General features: G+C 38.9%; 1 protein-coding gene across 5 annotated transcripts in view; it reads left to right on the plus strand.

The window, feature by feature from the left end:
* XPO1 (exportin 1) overlaps positions 1-9,684 on the plus strand; it is a 36,652-nt gene extending 26,968 nt beyond the window's left edge. For all 5 annotated transcript variants that reach the window (XM_065059338.1, XM_065059336.1, XM_065059337.1 and 2 more), the window contains 12 exons: positions 569-750; positions 1,555-1,711; positions 1,832-1,995; positions 2,546-2,680; positions 3,536-3,719; positions 5,001-5,107; positions 5,488-5,682; positions 6,591-6,759; positions 7,358-7,492; positions 7,597-7,756; positions 7,835-7,931; positions 8,632-9,684. In XM_065059338.1, coding sequence (XP_064915410.1) covers positions 569-750; positions 1,555-1,711; positions 1,832-1,995; positions 2,546-2,680; positions 3,536-3,719; positions 5,001-5,107; positions 5,488-5,682; positions 6,591-6,759; positions 7,358-7,492; positions 7,597-7,756; positions 7,835-7,931; positions 8,632-8,778 — 1,832 coding nt within the window. In that variant the 3' untranslated portion in view covers positions 8,779-9,684. The remainder of the gene's footprint in view (positions 1-568; positions 751-1,554; positions 1,712-1,831; positions 1,996-2,545; positions 2,681-3,535; positions 3,720-5,000; positions 5,108-5,487; positions 5,683-6,590; positions 6,760-7,357; positions 7,493-7,596; positions 7,757-7,834; positions 7,932-8,631) is intronic.
* The last annotated feature ends 8,364 nt before the right edge of the window (positions 9,685-18,048 follow it).

Here is an 18,048-nt window from a genome sequence, read left to right on the forward strand (position 1 = left end):
TATGAAGTAGGAGTGGGGGGGAAAAGCTGCGTGATGCAAAGTATTTGTGGAGTGTTTTATTCTCAGCCTTGTACTTGTGATGTAGATACTGTAGGGTTAGATGAGTTGTTCTAATATCTTCTTATATGGAACATGGATTAAAAAATGGTTTGATTTGTTGTATTAAATGTTTAATTTATTGTATTAACATTATTACTGTATGTCCTGAGCCTTAGTCATATTTCCAGATACAGGGTTATTTATGTGGAAATGCAGATTTAGTTCGATTTCGGGTGTTAACTGTTGCTTATAATGTATCTTTTAAGATTCACTAAAAAAGAAGGAAGGGCAGAATGTGGTGGAAGCTGTATTCTATGACACAGTAAATACCTATTTCTAGTTCTGGCCTTAAATTGCTCTTGACTTGCTGGGGTTTAGAAGATACAGTTTTAACAAATTTGTGTTTAGAAAGCAGCATTGCACTTACCTAACAATTGAGTTGTATTTTTCTGATATTTATCTTTGCATACGGAATTGTGGTCCAGGTTGTCGCTTTAAAACGCGCCTGTTCGATGTCGATGTCTTTCAGTTTATCTTACACATCTGGATTATGCAGACACGGAACGAATTATGACTGAAAAACTTCACAACCAAGTGAATGGAACAGAATGGTCGTGGAAAAATTTGAATACTTTGTGTTGGGCGATCGGCTCAATCAGTGGCGCGATGCATGAAGAAGATGAAAAAAGATTCCTTGTTACAGTAATTAAGGTATTGTGGTGCAAAACTAACAGCTTTGGCACGCTTAGTTTGTGCTCAAAATATTAAAGTTACAAAAATACTGCTGTATGTTCTTGGTAAGCTACCTCGTACGGCAAGCAAGATGATAAGAGTAATTAATTTAATGGTTAATCTTATATCCTGAATTTAAGGCTGTTAAGTTATTTAGCCATGAGCAATGCGTTAATCCAAATGGCATTTCGCAGTGAAAATTTCAGGGATCAAATTTTAGTTGATGATAAAGTGTTTTTCTTTGGAAAGAGCTTGCTGATAAAATAAGGAGGATGGTAACGTAACCCACATGTTCAACTTGCGGGCACGCTCCTTTTTTGCTGTTTTCCAAATATTGAGTGATCAAAATGCGTTTTTGGGAAAGATGTGCATGGAAAGAGTGCAGGAACAAAAGAGTAATGGGCCTTTAACAAGTCATATAAATTCATACAGAAAACTTAGTTTAGTTCGTTTTATTTGATGTGAATCTGTTGATATCAGCTACTTGCTCGCTGTTCAGCACTGTGCGGCTTGTTGAAGAAATCTTCAGTGTTACTTAAAATGGAGATACCATAGTTGAAAACGTGGTGTTCCTGGTTTGGTTGAAACTGAAATGATTGCATCACCCCAATCTTAACCCACTTGTGCTTGGTTTGATTTTTTTATTTGGACTTTGAACTTGATTATTGTAACCATTTTATTTTAATACACGTCCTTGTAGGATTTTTATGCTTTGTCTTGTAGTGCTTTTCATTAAAAACTGGACAAACTTGGAAGGGAAACTAAAAATACATTATGTTGTAGGATCTCCTCGGACTCTGTGAACAAAAGCGAGGAAAAGACAATAAAGCCATTATTGCATCAAATATAATGTATATAGTAGGTCAATACCCGCGGTTTTTGAGAGCTCACTGGAAATTTTTGAAGACAGTCGTCAACAAGCTGTTTGAATTTATGCATGGTAATTATCCTTCTTTAATTTGCTGTTTTAATTATTAAAAAAATAAAGCTGACCATATGTGCACATGTATGGGGGGGGAAATATAAAATACAAAGCAGTAACTGACGTGATTGAATTTAGAAACCCATGATGGCGTCCAGGATATGGCGTGTGATACCTTCATAAAAATAGCACAGAAATGCCGTCGACATTTTGTTCAGGTTCAAGTGGGAGAGGTCATGCCGTTTATCGACGAGATCTTGAACAATATTAATACAATCATCTGTGACCTTCAGCCACAACAGGTATGTTTAATTCAGGGCTGTGAATAATTCTTAATCAAAAGTCACTTCATGTTGAAGTGTAGTAGGGGTTTTCAAGGCTTGAATTATATTCCTTTTCTGTTAGTGACAGTGTTATGGTATCAAAAGTGCAATCGGGTTGCATTATGGAGACCTCACTTAGAACGCTTGAAAGGAGAATTAAAGTGCATTTAGTAAGAATTTTGATTTCTGGAGTGTTTTAGCAAGTAAATAAGATGCTGAATATAATTTTGTGGTTCTAATTCAGGAGAGGGTGATATAAAAACTATACACATGCTGTTATAGTGGGATATTATGAAGGGTGGCGTCTAGGAAGGGCACAGTAATTCAGTCCGCAGTTTAAACACGTCTGGTGAGATTGAAGAGCTAAAGGGTGTACATCTGAGCAGCCTCACTTGGGGATATGATGGAAAAAAGTACTTTAAGACAGTGAGATCCTTTTTCAGCCTTCATTATGTTAGTTCAGAACAGCGTAAAATTTTCATCGCTCCTTTCGAAGCTTCCTGCTCTGATTTCTTGTTGCTCCCATCAGGTGCACACATTCTATGAAGCGGTGGGGTACATGATTGGGGCGCAGACAGACCAGACCGTGCAGGAGCATCTGATAGAAAAATACATGTTGCTACCCAATCAAGTATGGGACAGCATAATTCAGCAGGCAACAAAAGTAAGCTCATACATTTTAAGTGTATTCTGTGTTCAGGTAAAGAAAACCTGCTAAATGTTTGTCGTACCCTGGGTTTATTGTCTATGTGGTATGAAATGAAGTGTACGTAGCTGGGGTGGACTTTATTATACTAACTGATGACTAACGCAGTGATTGGCATGACAGTAAAAGTGTTGTTTTGAGAGAGTGGACTTAAATGACAAAATAAATACTGGGTTTAATGTGATTTAAAGGACTGTTTTCTGTTACAGAACACGCTTCAGTAGTTTATTTCCAAGACTTCCTTTCACCTGCTTTAGAAGTGGGTTTTCTTTCTGAATAACAGAAAAGTGAAAATGCTAAAAATACTGCTCATTGTTCCTCCTTTCTCTTCCCTCATTCTCTTAAAGTACATCCGTATTTCTTACTTACAAGAGTTCTGCACTGCACAAGACATCAATCCATTTGGAATTAATCGAATTAAGATTCTGAAACTTAAGCAAGCTTGAGTTATCTTTCTTACCCTGGTAACTCCTAGAACAAGAACATCTATTGCCTTTCCTCTGGACCACTTCTGTTTTCACCTCCTTAATCTCTTCTCCTTCGTTCGTTTCTTTCTTCAACCAGAGTGATGCTTGTACCACTGTGGTAAAAATACTTCTGCAGAAGCCTAGAATTAAATCAATTGAAGTTGTGTCCTGACACTCAAGTGCCAGGAAGTAAACAGCAGTATATATAAAGCCTGTAAATTACAGTGATAAGTTCCTTAACACAGTGTGTAAGATACATTATTTAAAGTTGCGCTTTTATAATGAAAGCTAAAGAGTGCTTTTATTCACTAAAGATAACAGACTCTGCTTTTCTTTTTCCCAACAGAATGTTGATATTCTAAAGGATCCTGAAACAGTGAAGCAGCTTGGTAGCATTCTTAAAACCAATGTGAGAGCATGTAAAGCAGTTGGCCACCCCTTTGTGATTCAGCTTGGAAGAATTTATTTAGATATGCTGAATGTCTACAAGTGCCTAAGTGAAAATATTTCTGCAGCTATTCAGGCTAATGGTAAGAAAAGAAATTCCATGTTCTTGCTGAAAATGGGGGTCGGTAGTGTACGTCACCACGTTTCAAAGTACATTCCAAGTAGGCTCATTTTACTGTGTTCATTTTATTGTTTGGGGAAGCGGAGAGTGATGGCAAGTGCTTGTTCAGATTTTGTTGGTGTTATTTTTAATATTAAAATATCTTTGAGTATATGCTAATCTATTTTTTTTTCTGCCAAAGGATGTTGGTAGGGTTTTTGGTCTGATACTGTGCTACTAAATAGCTTTATTATGGAAATGTAACTATAGTGAAGATGCCCAGAAGTCAGGATAAACCAGGCTTGCAGCCATTGAGAAGGAATTGCCAATTACCTAACCTATTTTTACTAGATAAATCAGGGCCTATGGTATCTCAGAAGAATGTGCTGCTGTAGTAGTTCATTACAAGATTAAACGAGTCAGTTTTTGGATTCTTATTATGACCAGTTTTTTGCCAGTGCATATGATGATATTTAGAAATGCAAATGTTAAATTAAATGAAACTTTGTAAGTGAGCAGCTGGTTTACCCTGAAGTGGCTGCTCAGAATTCAGAATAAAACTGGCTGGGAAATCGATACCTTTTGATTCTGCAGCTCTAATGGCCGCAGTTTGTCCTCATCAGAAACAGTGAAGTTGAGGAAGCATTTGCTGGGCCTATGGTCCTGATCTGCTACTTAATCAGCAACTGTGATCGCAGTTGCTTCAGAGGATGTTTTTACAACAGGCTCTTTCTTGCCCTAAATGGCTCAAGTGCCAACACAAGCAACCCGACCCTTCTTTTCCTGGCTGAACCCTTGAGGTTTTTGCCGTGCATGTACTGTAGTGTTAATTAGATCAGGTCCTGCTGATGAGACTACGTTGATTTGGGGGTAAGAAACTGAACTAAGGATAAGGCACCTGAAGTGTGGACTTGACACACAAAAACAAATGGATTATTTCTCTTGGATAAAATCAGGAACCTTATTGTTCTGCCCCATCACTTAATGAGAACCCAATGTAAGCTCAGTCCACGTAGTTAAGTTGCAGCGTGTATTTTGAACTCTGTAAGTAGGGTACTTTCAGTAGTAACTTTGTAACATAAATAACAGCTTGGACCTATGGAGCTAGAATGGGGAGCCAGTTGTTTTTATTTGCACAAGTTCTTAACAACCTTTATAGTTTGGACATAAAAATCAAATGTTTTCTGTTTTGTAATACCAATTTAAGCTGATCTTTTTCTTTTTTATACCCTAACCAATTAACCGAAGCTTAAAAACTTTTCAGGTGAAATGGTAACAAAGCAGCCCTTGATTAGAAGTATGAGGACTGTAAAAAGGGAAACTTTAAAACTAATTTCTGGCTGGGTGAGCAGGTCCAACGATCCTCAGATGGTAAGTTGATTCTGTTACACGAATAACTCCTAAGGCAGAATTAGGAAGAACTCCTTATTTTTTTGTTCTGTTCTTGACTGAATTGGTCGGTCATGGGAACTTAATTTAAGAAGTCTGTAAAATATAAAGTATGATCATACAGAGATAAGCCTGAACTACATTTGAGAGACATCAGTTAATTTTAGCTGAGAGAGAATCCAGGAGGTTTAAGACAACCCTGTTGGAAGCTCTGCTGGATGGTGGGGAGTTTATGGAAGGGGGAGACATATTCCACCTTCCTTAGGAAAAGCATCTCCTGTGACTAAACAACAAACTTGGGTATAAACTGTATGACTTTGTTTGTATTCCTTGGTATAACCACGGTTTCCTCTTTCAATTAGGTAGCTGAAAACTTCGTCCCTCCCTTGTTGGATGCTGTTCTCATTGACTACCAGAGGAACGTTCCGGCCGCCAGAGAACCCGAAGTTCTGAGCACTATGGCGATCATCGTCAACAAGCTGGGCGGACACATTACTGCTGAAATACCTCAGATATTTGACGCTGTTTTTGAATGCACGTTAAATATGATCAACAAGGTATTTAAACTTGGGATAAGGTATCTTCCTGGTGACTGAAGACAAAAGAAACAGGGATTTGTAAGAGTCTTGGCTGTTGGTACATCTCTAAGTGAAAGATTGCCTTTTCGTGTAGAGAAGGGAGGCAGTTTGTAGTGAATTTAGAGTTATTACACAGCTTTCATCTTATAGAAACAAAGTGAGGGTTCATGCTTTGTTTCTGTGAATACCATTGCTGTATGTGGTATCTTGTGGATGGATATCCCTGTTTTTTTGCAGTCACAAAGTGCATTTGTGGCACTTGAAGTAATTTGTGCTCAAGCAAACACACTGTTTTGAAATCTGGCTGTCTACTTGGATGTCTTCATCTCACCACCTAAAATTTCTCTGTTTAATTCTGGAGTTAGGTCATTAGTAATTTTTCTGTTCAGGGGACTTGCAAGTGTGCTTCAGTCACATGTCAGTGTAGGACTAACTGCTAAAATTCATAAATATTTAAAAGTTTTGGAATTAGAAGCACTTGATCAGTCATTTTGAGTATTGCTTCTCTAATGCAGTTCTTATGCTATAGTGTGTAATGCATATTTGCATCACACTTGTGCACTGCCAGGTGAATTAGTGCTGCTTTGCAATCGGGTGCAACCAGAAACTGTAACTCTGTTAATCTGTGCACCAAGTCGTGATTCAGGTGGTTTAGTGACAAAATCTGGCTCGGCCTGTTAGTGGTGTGTAGCTGCAAGATGGTCTTAGCAAGTTTTGGTGGGGAAAACTTCACTAAGAAATGTAACCTTTGACTTGCGTTTAAGGTTGTTTTAAACCTGGGGTCTAAATGCTGTTTCATGACAGCTACTGACTCACTCTACTTAATGGAAGACCTTATGATGGACCTTTAGGAAACTTAACTTGTTTCCCCCTCCCTTTCCTTCTAGGACTTTGAAGAATATCCTGAACATAGAACAAACTTCTTCTTGCTACTCCAGGCTGTAAATTCTCATTGCTTCCCAGCGTTCCTGGCCATTCCACCTGCACAGTTCAAACTTGTTCTGGATTCTATTATTTGGGCTTTCAAACATACAATGAGAAACGTTGCAGACACAGGTAAATGGAAGTGTTTAATATGCAGGCTTTGTTTGCACTATCAGATATTTTCTGGGCTGAAACACTTGGATGCCGTTTGACTCCCGCGGCTGTTGGAGAGCGCTGTCGCGGTTTCTGCACTGCTGCAGTTTCAGCTCACTTAGTGAAGCCACTTAGTTTTTAGCCAGTTGTCTTGTATTAGTGTTTGCAAGGCATGAGGATAAAAGATACCCTTTAGTTGCACTTCACCTACTTAAATAACTTAAGTTTTCATGTAATTCCAGAAAATTAAACACCTTCTGAAATTAGCAAGCACTTCCTTTAGTAGATTGTTGCTTTCACCTTTGTTAGTACCAAGAAAGTGATGTGATTGGTTCTTTCTGCTTCTGTCATCTAATAATTCAAATGAAATCAGTGTAGCATGTAAAGGTGGCTGTAGCCCCCTAGTGCCTACTGGAGGAAGCGCCTGAGAAAAATCTTAGAGAGGTAATGCCTTGTCTTTTTGGTGCCTAGCAGAATTTCTTGGGTAATTCATATTGTTTTGGAAAAAGCAAAAATATGCACAGAGCTTTTAATATTTTTCTGTTGATAACTTAAGTTTTTAATGCCTATTTTCCAGGACTTCAGATACTTTATACTCTACTACAGAATGTTGCACAAGAAGAGACTGCTGCCCAGAGTTTCTATCAGACGTATTTCTGTGATATCCTTCAGCACATTTTTTCAGTTGTAACAGACACCTCACACACCGCTGGTAAGAATCCACATCTGTGAGCCCATCGATGAAAAACAATCCTTTTCAACATCAAAACCTTGTTCGGAATAATAACCGCATGTGTGTAACTCTGATCTGTGCAGGTTTGACAATGCATGCGTCAATCCTCGCGTACATGTTCAACTTAGTAGAAGAGGGAAAAATAACTACTCCGTTAAATCCTGGAAGTCCAGTGAACAACCAGATGTTTATTCAGGAGTATGTTGCGAATCTTCTCAAATCTGCATTTCCTCACCTGCAAGAGTAAGTGTGCTGTGATTCTTTAATACTTTTAAGTGGCTTCTTATGTCTTGAAATACTAACTGATGTGCTTGCTGTTAGTGCCCAGGTTAAGCTGTTTGTAACAGGACTCTTCAGTTTAAATCAGGATATTCCTGCCTTCAAGGAACACTTAAGGGATTTCCTGGTCCAGATCAAGGTATGTTTGGTGTATTATTTTTCCAATAAATGAAAAACGATTATCCAGTGGGATAATATTGTTGGAAAATACTTGGACAGTGTTTAACTTATGTGTCCTAAACACACGCTGAATATTTTGCAGCTGTTCAAAATGTAATGAGAGCTTGTGTGACTCTTTATCATCTATTTCAGTGTGGTTTTAATTTTATAAATTGGGCTTACACATCATCACTTGTGCTTTGTGCTGTGCACACAATTGATGTGTCTGAGTGGCTGTAAAACTTACTCTAGTGGGAAACAAAGTTGGTTTCTAACCAGGTTTTAGTTCAGTTCTGCTTGGGATTGGGACATGGTTTGAAACTTGCTATACTTTTATTTTTCTAAAGATGGTAGAATTCAGGAAGACTGTAGGAAAGAGTTTGTTAAATGAGTTTTGAGACTGCAATCGCCAGGTATTTCAAAATTGTAATGATGCTGCTTTAATAGCAATATGTTCCAAATGCTGCCGTAGCATCCTGTTCTGTAACACAGTGAAAAGCTTGAAATATTTGACATTCCTTTCTATTAATTCTGACCTTAGGAACAGAAAGCAAACCAAGCAACTAGTCTGGTAGGGAATGTGAAGGGAAGATGTTTTCTGTATTTCCTGGATTTGGGAAGCATATTGCTCTGCCTAAAGCATTTGACAAGAAACTAATGATTTTACGTGAATTATCCAGGAATTTGCAGGTGAAGACACATCAGACTTATTCTTGGAGGAAAGAGAAACAGCCCTGCGGCAGGCTCAAGAGGAGAAGCATAAACTTCAGATGTCTGTACCTGGCATCCTTAATCCACATGAAATTCCTGAGGAGATGTGTGATTAAAAAACAATAAAATAAAGCAAGTTTTGCAGTTTTCTTTCTGTACAGCTATTTTGTTGTGATAGAAGAAAACAGCACTTGGATATTTGTTGACCAAAACGATGCCAATTTGTAAATTAAAATGTCACCTAGTGGCCCTTTTTCTTATGTGTTTTTTGTATAAGAATTTTTCTGTGAAATATCCTTCCATTGTTTAAGCTTTTGTTTGGTCATCTTTATTTAGATTTGCATGAAGTTGAAAATTAAGGCATTTTCAAAGTAATTACTTCATGCCCATTTTGTGGCTAAGGGGAAAATAGGCAAAACATAACTTGTAAAAGACTATATTGCAAAATAGTACGATTTCCTGTAAAAGTATCGATTTTTAATTCGGGATCATTTTCTTTCTAGTCTGTCCTGCAGTCTAGGAGAAAAGGTAATGAGTAAACCAGATGGAATTAATTGTTGAGCAGAGGATTCTAGCGCTGCGTTTGTTTGGATCAGTTAGCAGCTTTTTGGACTGAGTGGTAAGGCTATAGGCTACGTGTATTTGCAAATTGTACGGCAAGTTTGCAGCAAGATCATGTGCATATCATCCCATTGTAAAGCAACTTCGGAAGAGTATGGGAACACAGTACAGTTAGTTATTTTTACACAGTTCTTTTGTTTTTGTGTGTGTGCTGTCGCTTTGTCGACAACAGCTTTTTGTTTTCCTCAATGAGGAGTGTTGCTCATTTGTGAGCCTTCATTAACTCGAAGTGAAATGGTTAAAATATTTATCCTGTTAGAATAGGCTGCATCTTTTTAACAACTCATTAAATAAAAAACAACTCTGGCTTTTGAGATGACTTATACTAATTTACATTGTTTACCATGCTGTAGTGCTTAAAGAACACTACTTAAAAGCAAAATAAACTTGGTTTACATTTATTTTTCTTTCTTTGGCTTATTCTTTTATTGGATGAAAATGCTGTGATCGTTGTATCCTGAAGGCGTAGGAAGAGTTCCTTGAGGTCTAGATAACTGTTGCTTCTGGCTTGCCCTCATCTCAAGGACTTTGTGCTTGAAGTTAACGCGAACTAAGTTGGCTTCCGTTTGGAAGTACAGTAGCTATTGGGACTTACCTCCATCCATAAATATTCCATACTATGTTGCTACCAAATGCCAGGATTAAGGTATTCTTGCTCCCCTCTCTCTCTGGGCTCTTAGCAATTTATTTCAAAGAGGTATTGCACTGTATCTTGGCTAAACAATTGATACTAATACATGTTAATAACATGTGTAGATGAGATCTACAGCTATTTTTCTACCTGAAGTTTTGTAGTTAAATGATTTTCACAGATTTATGAAGTATGGATACGAAAAGCAGTATGAACACTAAGATTGTGTACAGTCTTGGCTTCCCCATTTTTGTAACGTCTTGTCTCTGTTTTCTAACGGTCCACGTGAAGCTCTCCCAAAGTTTTCCCATTTGTTTGGTCTCTAATCTTAAAATGGTTACTATGATACAAAGTACAGCCGTTCATGCAGAGCTGTACAACGAGGTTTAGACAGTTGTGGAGGTGTTTTCTGTAAGTTTGGGTACTGTAGTTAACTTTGTGCTGTAGGTTCCTTTTAAAGTAGAAGTGCATGAGTTAGCAGCGTTCACGTAGAATTTGGCTGTGGCCGCAATGTTTCCAGTCTTGAGTACTGGCCCCTTTCTGTTGGTGGATGTTTCTCCATTTGTTTAGACGTAGTTTCTCCAAACTACGTAAAGTTTGCCCTAAAAAAGCATCGCTGCCTCTGCCTGAAGGTCATTTGGCAAGGAAAATGTTGTGAGCTGGCAGTTGCCAATCTTTGGAGAGAAGGTTCGTCAAACCTGTTATGGCTGGGACTTAGAGCACAGCCTATGAAACGTAATGATTTTCATAGTTAAAAACCCACTTTGTTCTCTCCTTTAAAGCTCATGATTTAAGCTTTTCCGTGTCTTCCTCTCAATGAACAGCTTTCTGTCCCGCTCTGTGAAAGCGGGATCACCTTTAATAGGCAGTTTAAAGTAGAATATTTGAAGGACATGTCTGGAATGGCTTGTGACTGGGCTGAGTCGTGGCATTACAGAGCTATAGATTATCAAAAGCTGGCCAGAGAAGTAAGAAGATCTGAGCAAAATGGAAATGAATACCACCGATAGCGTGATGTCAGAATGCCCATGTCCCATGAGTCACAGAACTAAATGCTAAATTGGTTCTGACATGGAATGGCGTTAACAGTGCATTGAAAATAGTTTTGAACAAGAAAATGCACATATGCTTTGTGTGTTAGTTCTTTCCGTATTTAAGATTCAAGTTAGTCTGAGGCTCATGGTCTGGTTGTTTACTGAGAGTTAAATCTGACCTAAACTCTCAAACAACAAATCTGAAATGTATTTTTGAAGTTGATTCAGAGTTGTTTTGTTATTTTGGTACCTTTTAGATTATCTAGCAACGAAATCTTAGCTTTTTTTTCTTCCCTTTTAGATCTAAGAACTTAACTGTGGTCTTGTTATCTTAAACATCGGTGCCTTTCCCTGATCTCTGCGCATGCTATAAAAAATGCAGCTTATGCAGAGTTCTGGATACCATTAAAGATTTGACTTGTATGTGTGCATATTTGTAGTGCAGTTATCCTGAATGTGGACAGAATAATTACAATGTACATCTAAGGAAGTTTTAGTTCTAATGCACACTCTGTAAATTAAAATATATGGATATAAAGCATGAACCATCATATAAACATCTACGTAACTTTGTAATTATATGTAAACAAATGTTTTGTGCATATTTCTTTACAGATTTTTTTTTTTTTTTCAAAAAAACCTCAATTCTGTGACTCCAGGTACATTGATAAATACGATTCTTACAGGGTGTTTTATGTGTTTACATGAATTGAATGCCTGTTAGCTGATGAAGACACCACCAAGAACTTGTTTCAGGTTACCCTGATGTGTTTGCTACTGTAACTGAAGCAGATTATTTTCCAAAGCATTTTAGGTTAGTGTTTTCTTTTGGTATTTTTTTTTAACTAGAACAATTTGGTGTGTGTTAATCTGATTGGTTAAGTGAACTATTTTCCAATAAAGCTAATATTTATGCAAAAAAAAAGCTCATCTCTCAAGGAAGCTTTAAGAGTTACTTCTACTAGCACTGGAAAGGCAGTAAGACTTCAGCTGTGGGTTTCTTAATGGAAAAAATTAGAAGACACTGAAAATAATGCATTAAAATGTTGAGAGGCTGCCTGAAGCAAGGACCTTGTGTTGTAATGAGAGCAGGGGCCAGTCTGTCCCATAGTCCATTTATCTGTGCAGAAATGATCATTGCTGGCCCAAGATTCCTGGGGTACTGTTTGGATTTGCTGGAAGATAAGTCTGACTTTTTCTCCCCAATTACTTGGTTTGTCTCCAAAACCAAAACACCAAACTGAAGCCAAGCCCACAAACACCCACAACAAACAAAAACTGCCACACACAATCAGCCAAACAAACCAACAACAAGAAACCCAAACGAAATAAGACCCAAACAAGCAACATTTGATACCAAAAAATGAGTAAAAAGAATGAATGTTATCTCTCTGCCCTTCATGAATGCACCTCTACACTTGATTTATTGAGACTGAATTTATTTTTAGACTTTCAGATTTAGGATATTCTTGCTGGATGGTTGAAGGTTGATGATGGGCAGCTATGTTCCCTTGTGGAAAGGCTCAGCTATTCCAGTTGAGGGATCATCTGTTGGGTTCATGTACAATGCACCCTAATTACTTAAAGTACATCAGGTCACTATCATATATACATACCTGCCTTATGTAATGCTATTGGTTTCTGTACATGTTTCCCACTACCTGTGAGTGCCTGTTTGTGCTGTAGGTGGGTACCAAAAAATAGAGGACTAAGAAAAGGTGGGGTTGAGGAGGAATGGGTTTGGAAGTTAGGAGTATGGATGAGAACAACAGGAGTTAAAGATGAAAACAAGGCATTTACATTTCACTTTGATTTACCACTTGTAAGTTTGAAGTTAAACAGCGCTTTTTCCTAGGTAATGCATCCGGTAGTCTCTTCAAAGTTCCCCATCAAAATACATCAAGGGGTCTGTTTTTTTTTTTTTTTATTGTGAACATTTTAAAATCTTAACTATTGTCTCAGGTGTTAGAAAAGTCTTGAAAAGTCTGTAGTCTTTCATGCATTTTTTAATTTCAGCAAAGATTATCAGGAAGAACTGGCTAATTCAGGTTGGAGAATGAGGGGAGGAGTTAAAATTGTCTTATCTGATGTGCCTATATAACAAGGTGAAGTGTGTATGTGTGCGGCAAAGAGCTGACTGAAGCCCGCTTATTACTACTGCTGGTTATTTTAACATATGTATTGATAACCAGGTGTTAATGACCATTTTCCCTCTTGGCATCTTTTTAGCATTAGATCTAGCTTAAAAATTTTCACATTAACCTTCATAACTGGTTTTGTGAACTTCTCTAAGCTTTGCAATGAGCTTGTGAATTCTCCCCATAGCGGTTTGCTTTCAGGATTAACTTGAAACTTGCAACTGTGCAATCGTAAAAGTTCTCAACAGAAGCGTTATAAACACGTTCTTTACCAGTAAAAAGTCCAAAAGTAAAATAAATAAAAATGTGGCTGTCGCCTTGCTTTCAAACCAAAGGGATGAGATGACCAGTCATCTGACAAATACTTGTATAGGCTGAAATAATACAAAAAAAGGTTAAAACACACTGTGAGGGATATTATCCCAAAAGGACACTGAAAAGGTGGGTATAATCCTCAGGCTGGAGAAAGGAGTGGTTAGACCAGTAGCACTGAATCTTAAGCTAGTGCAGTCCACATCCCCACCAGACCTTTGTGGGTGCAGAAACAGTCAAATAAAAAATGTTCAACTGAGTTACTAAGCAAGATTACAATTTAACAAACAGGCTCTAAGATGCAGTCGGAAACCACTCCAAAGTTTGGGCTTGTCTGGTGTGATTCTTACCATACCCCAAAGCTGGGAGTTTATTAGAATGCAGACTGTTTTCACATTAAAATGCTGAGCAGCTAGTTAGACAGCTGATTTTGGAGAAAACTGTTGAACGTAGTGGTGTAGTGAGCATTATCTACAACTTGCATGACATGTTTTTGGCCTAATAGGGCTAGGACTTCTTTTGAGTGTATTCTTTAATATCCAGGGTAAGTCAAACTAATAACATTTGTCTTCAGAGGATGCTGTGATACCAAAGCTGAGTTAGACAGGAACCTCATTAAAAACTTTAAAATGCCAGTAGACCAATGGAAGTCAAGTGCTGAAACTTAAAAAGTATAAATTTAAACTGATTCTGTTACACTTCAGCCAAGTTTTACTGGTAAGTTCACATTATGCAGGCAGAGACTTATTTCCTTTAGTGAAATTAAGGATTTCCTAGACAATGGATTCCAACCATTCCAGACTAGAGGGGCAGTGACCAGTCTTAACACATCAAACGCTACTCCACCTCAGGCTTCTTGGGTTGGCTTTGGTTTGATTTTCTCGTAGTGAGCGCTTAACTCCATCTTTACCTTAAAGAAAAACAGGACTACAATATTAGTTTAGTGTTGGCACACAGTGACACATTAATTTTGAAACGTATATGTATATATGTTTCCAAACTCTTCATAAATTTGTTTTTGTTAACATTGCTAACCTTGTTAATGCTAACAAAGTGCCTGTGTACTGCAACGCAAGCACTGCAGGGCCCAGTCCTTGCTGGAGGATCCACGAGCCTGCTGGTTTTGCCTGTATTTCAAGGATTCCAGCAGTTTTCCACTGTGCTTTGATCTTTCTCGTAGCAAAGCAGGAATCTCAAGCATATTCAATAAGGTGCCTTTTGTGTTTCTCACAGGCCTGTGTTCTCTAGACACTCATCAAACACATAAGGCCAAAAAACGGTGATGTATCTTCTTTTCTATACCCCAGCTGCAGCCACTTGAGTGTATTTACACTTCTCCTCACCAGCCTTCCATTATATTCGCACACTTTGGATGAAGAATTTTAGTTTTGCTCACGTCTTGCATTTATCTAGGCTCCTGCTCTAGAAGAACCGTGCTGGCAGTTTGCCAGAGCAAATGTTTCCAGATGAGGAGCATCACAGTCGAGGGAAGGAAAAAGGGCCTCCTGGGGATCAAACAACCTTGAAGGGTGGCATGTGAAAATAAAATAACGGTCAAGAGGGAAAAAAAAGCAATGCAAAGAAGAGCAGGAGGCTGATGATCACTGTAACCAGGCCAGTTACAGCTCTTGTTGTCTTCTGCTTGGAAGCACTTAATTTTATATATATATATATATATATATATATATATGCAATTTCATCTCTATTAAAAAAAAAGCTCTTGTGCGCAGTAAAAAGAATTTGGCTGGCAATACTCCAGCCTGCACTAGAGCAGGAGTGACTCAAGGTCACCCACACTCTTCTGTTGTATTCATTGAACTTGGCATGCGATACTGCGCCTCAAAAGGCTCTTCCTTGTGCTGACTCTGGTGTTTATGTGGCACTGCAATCACATCAAAGAGCTGATTTGTCAGGAAAAACAATCTTTTGAGATCTTTCGGCAGCTAATTTTGGTTCTGTTACAAAATTTACTGCAAGGTCTGTATGTGGAAGGAAGAGGGGAAAGAAAAGCGCAAATTCAAATCAGCTCATGCAGATTGTAGAACTACACTTTCTGTCAAAAACTATGGGCTCCTTCCAGACACACACAACTCACTTGTATCCTATAGCCAGTGATTCATTCCACGCTGGCAGGAATACCTGCACAATTTGATGTTAAAGGCTGAGAAAGTGAATAAGCGTGACTTCTTGGAGATACAGGGTTTATATTCTTCTGGTATGACAAAGTTCAGGTGCTTTCTAAGCTTTGCTTTGTACAGCTCTGGCTTCCAACATCAGTAACTTCAATTTTGATAACAAAACCAGTGTGTGGCATATTGTAAAGACAAGTCATGAAAGCCATGGAAAAAAGACATGCAAAAGAAAGATAATTTAAATCATCTCAGACACATTATCAAGTGAAAAATGACACAACATAAAAGCCTCTGATTTACCTTTGACAGACCTCAAGCTTTGAGAGTGGTGCTGTAGAAGACAAAGGTGGCTTGGGCCCTTAATTCAGGCATGAGCAGAATGTGACAATTGTAACATTATCTATTATACAAGTTTTCAGGCTGTCTCAAAGAGATTACACAACCAAAAAAGGCCACATGCATATCATTTTAATAACTAAACCACCACATTGGTGTGGTGGTTTAGTTATTAAAAGTGAGTTTAATAACTAACTAGTTAGTCATGGTTAGGTATCTGTCTATCAATAGAAAATATATTCTTTAGAAAAGATTATGACTGTCGGGAATTAAAACATCTCTAAGTTACACATAACAAGAAATATCAGTAAAGTTTCAGGGAAGATTTTTGTTTATTAACTCACAGTTCTTCTCTTGTCTCGTTTATTGGTTTCCTTTGTTATTCTCAGAAATCCTGTTTGAAAGATACTTGCATTAACACATGACTTGAATTAAAGTGATAGAGAATCTGTGTCACATGTAGACTCTCAAAGACATTTTTCTGTATTAGTTCAATTTAGTAAACGGCAATTTCAGCAGGGAATATTTACAAATAGCTCCTCTTGCTGATAAGCCTAACTTGGAAAGTATTTCAAAAACACATAGTGAGAAGAAGTCTGGGTGAGATATCATTCCAGTATATTCCTGACTTCCACAGCAGTTGTAGCTGAGATCTTTTTATTACAATAACTTGTCTTTTAAACAGTAGCCAAGTTCTTTCATCTTAGCTTAACAAACTGATGCCTTGAGGTCTGTCAGGAGAACATTCTGTGTGCTTGAGTGGGCGGTTATGTATAGAACCCCCAATGCTGTTATCAGCCTGTATAAATACGCTTATGGACACAAAAAACAGAACTGCATTTCCACAGTGACACCAGCCATGTATTTTATATTTAACAACAGCTATTCCATTTCAGTCAGCCACTGAAGAACTCAATTTTTTTTTTCCTATTTTGGCAATTTTACTTTCTACTAAACTATATTGCATCTGCATTGCGGCTATTAATAGATTTGTTTCCTTAATCCTATGTACGAGTCAGTAAACTAGAAGCATTGGGAGTAATACACTAACTCCCCGCTGGGTGGTACTACAGAAATAAAAACCACTACACCACACCAGTAAAGTGCCTATTTTGGGGAGGAAAAAAACCCCAAGACAAATAATGTGGTCCATATTCCAATTACACGTACCTGGGGCAGGGAGCGTGTGAGTGTGCAAGATTAATAAATGGCAAAAAAAGGGCTTTTTTTTTGTATGGAAAACTGCTGCTTGCTTGAAAACTCATCTTCTAGGGGTCTGAATTCGTACGCACACTTTAAACAAGATTTAACTGAAGTGGTTGTTTCAATCAGCATAAATTACATAACTTTAAGAGAAGCCCTTTCGTTTATTTTTTTTAAGCGACAGACCGTGTCTCGTCACGAAAACGCGGTATTTTCAACAATCCGCAGACGCCGTACTTACCATTAGACATTTATTATGCAGAATAAATCACTGTCCAAAGTGGGGGAGGAGGGAAGGGAAGGCAAGCAGGGTCGAAAACCGTATGAGGTAAAAAACAATGTAATTATTTGCATAAAACGCTACCGTAGTATTTATTTTGGAAGCGCCTGTCCTCGAGCCCGGCCCAGCTCCCCTCAGCCGGCGCTGGGCGGGAAGGAGACGGAAAACGGCAATAACCATCGAAAGACTAAATAAATAAAAAATATGATAATAATAAAAAGAAGACATGAAAGCCCGCCTTAAGAAATAAAAAGCTTCCTCGCTACGCAGCGTGCCCGCCGGAGCTGGGCACCAAGCGCTCCCTTCAGGCCGGAGGTCCCACAGAGAAACGGCTCCATCATGGTGAGGCGGGAGCAACCGGGGGAGCCCTCAGCGGAGAGCCGGGGGAAGGCTAAACCCGCCGGCTGCTCACCTCCCGGGTAAAGGGGAGTCCTCCCTCCTCCTTTAAGCAGGAGAGGCCGCTCCTCTGTCCCTGTCACCACAGCGTTATTGGCGGAGATCAGCCGCCCGCCGCCCCCCCCCCCCCCCCGCTCCCCTCACGGGAGGCGGGAAAGGGGCAGGGAAACGCGCTTCCCGCCCAAGCCAGGCGCGCGCGGAGCCGCAACGGCCGCCGCCGCCATTTTACCCTCCCGGCCCCGGCTGCCGGCCCGCCCCCTTCCTCCTCCTCCCCGCTCGCCAGCCCGCCGCTCGGCCCGGGGT

Source organism: Columba livia, chromosome 3 (assembly GCF_036013475.1).
Source record: "Columba livia isolate bColLiv1 breed racing homer chromosome 3, bColLiv1.pat.W.v2, whole genome shotgun sequence".
NCBI classification, from domain to species: domain Eukaryota; kingdom Metazoa; phylum Chordata; class Aves; order Columbiformes; family Columbidae; genus Columba; species Columba livia.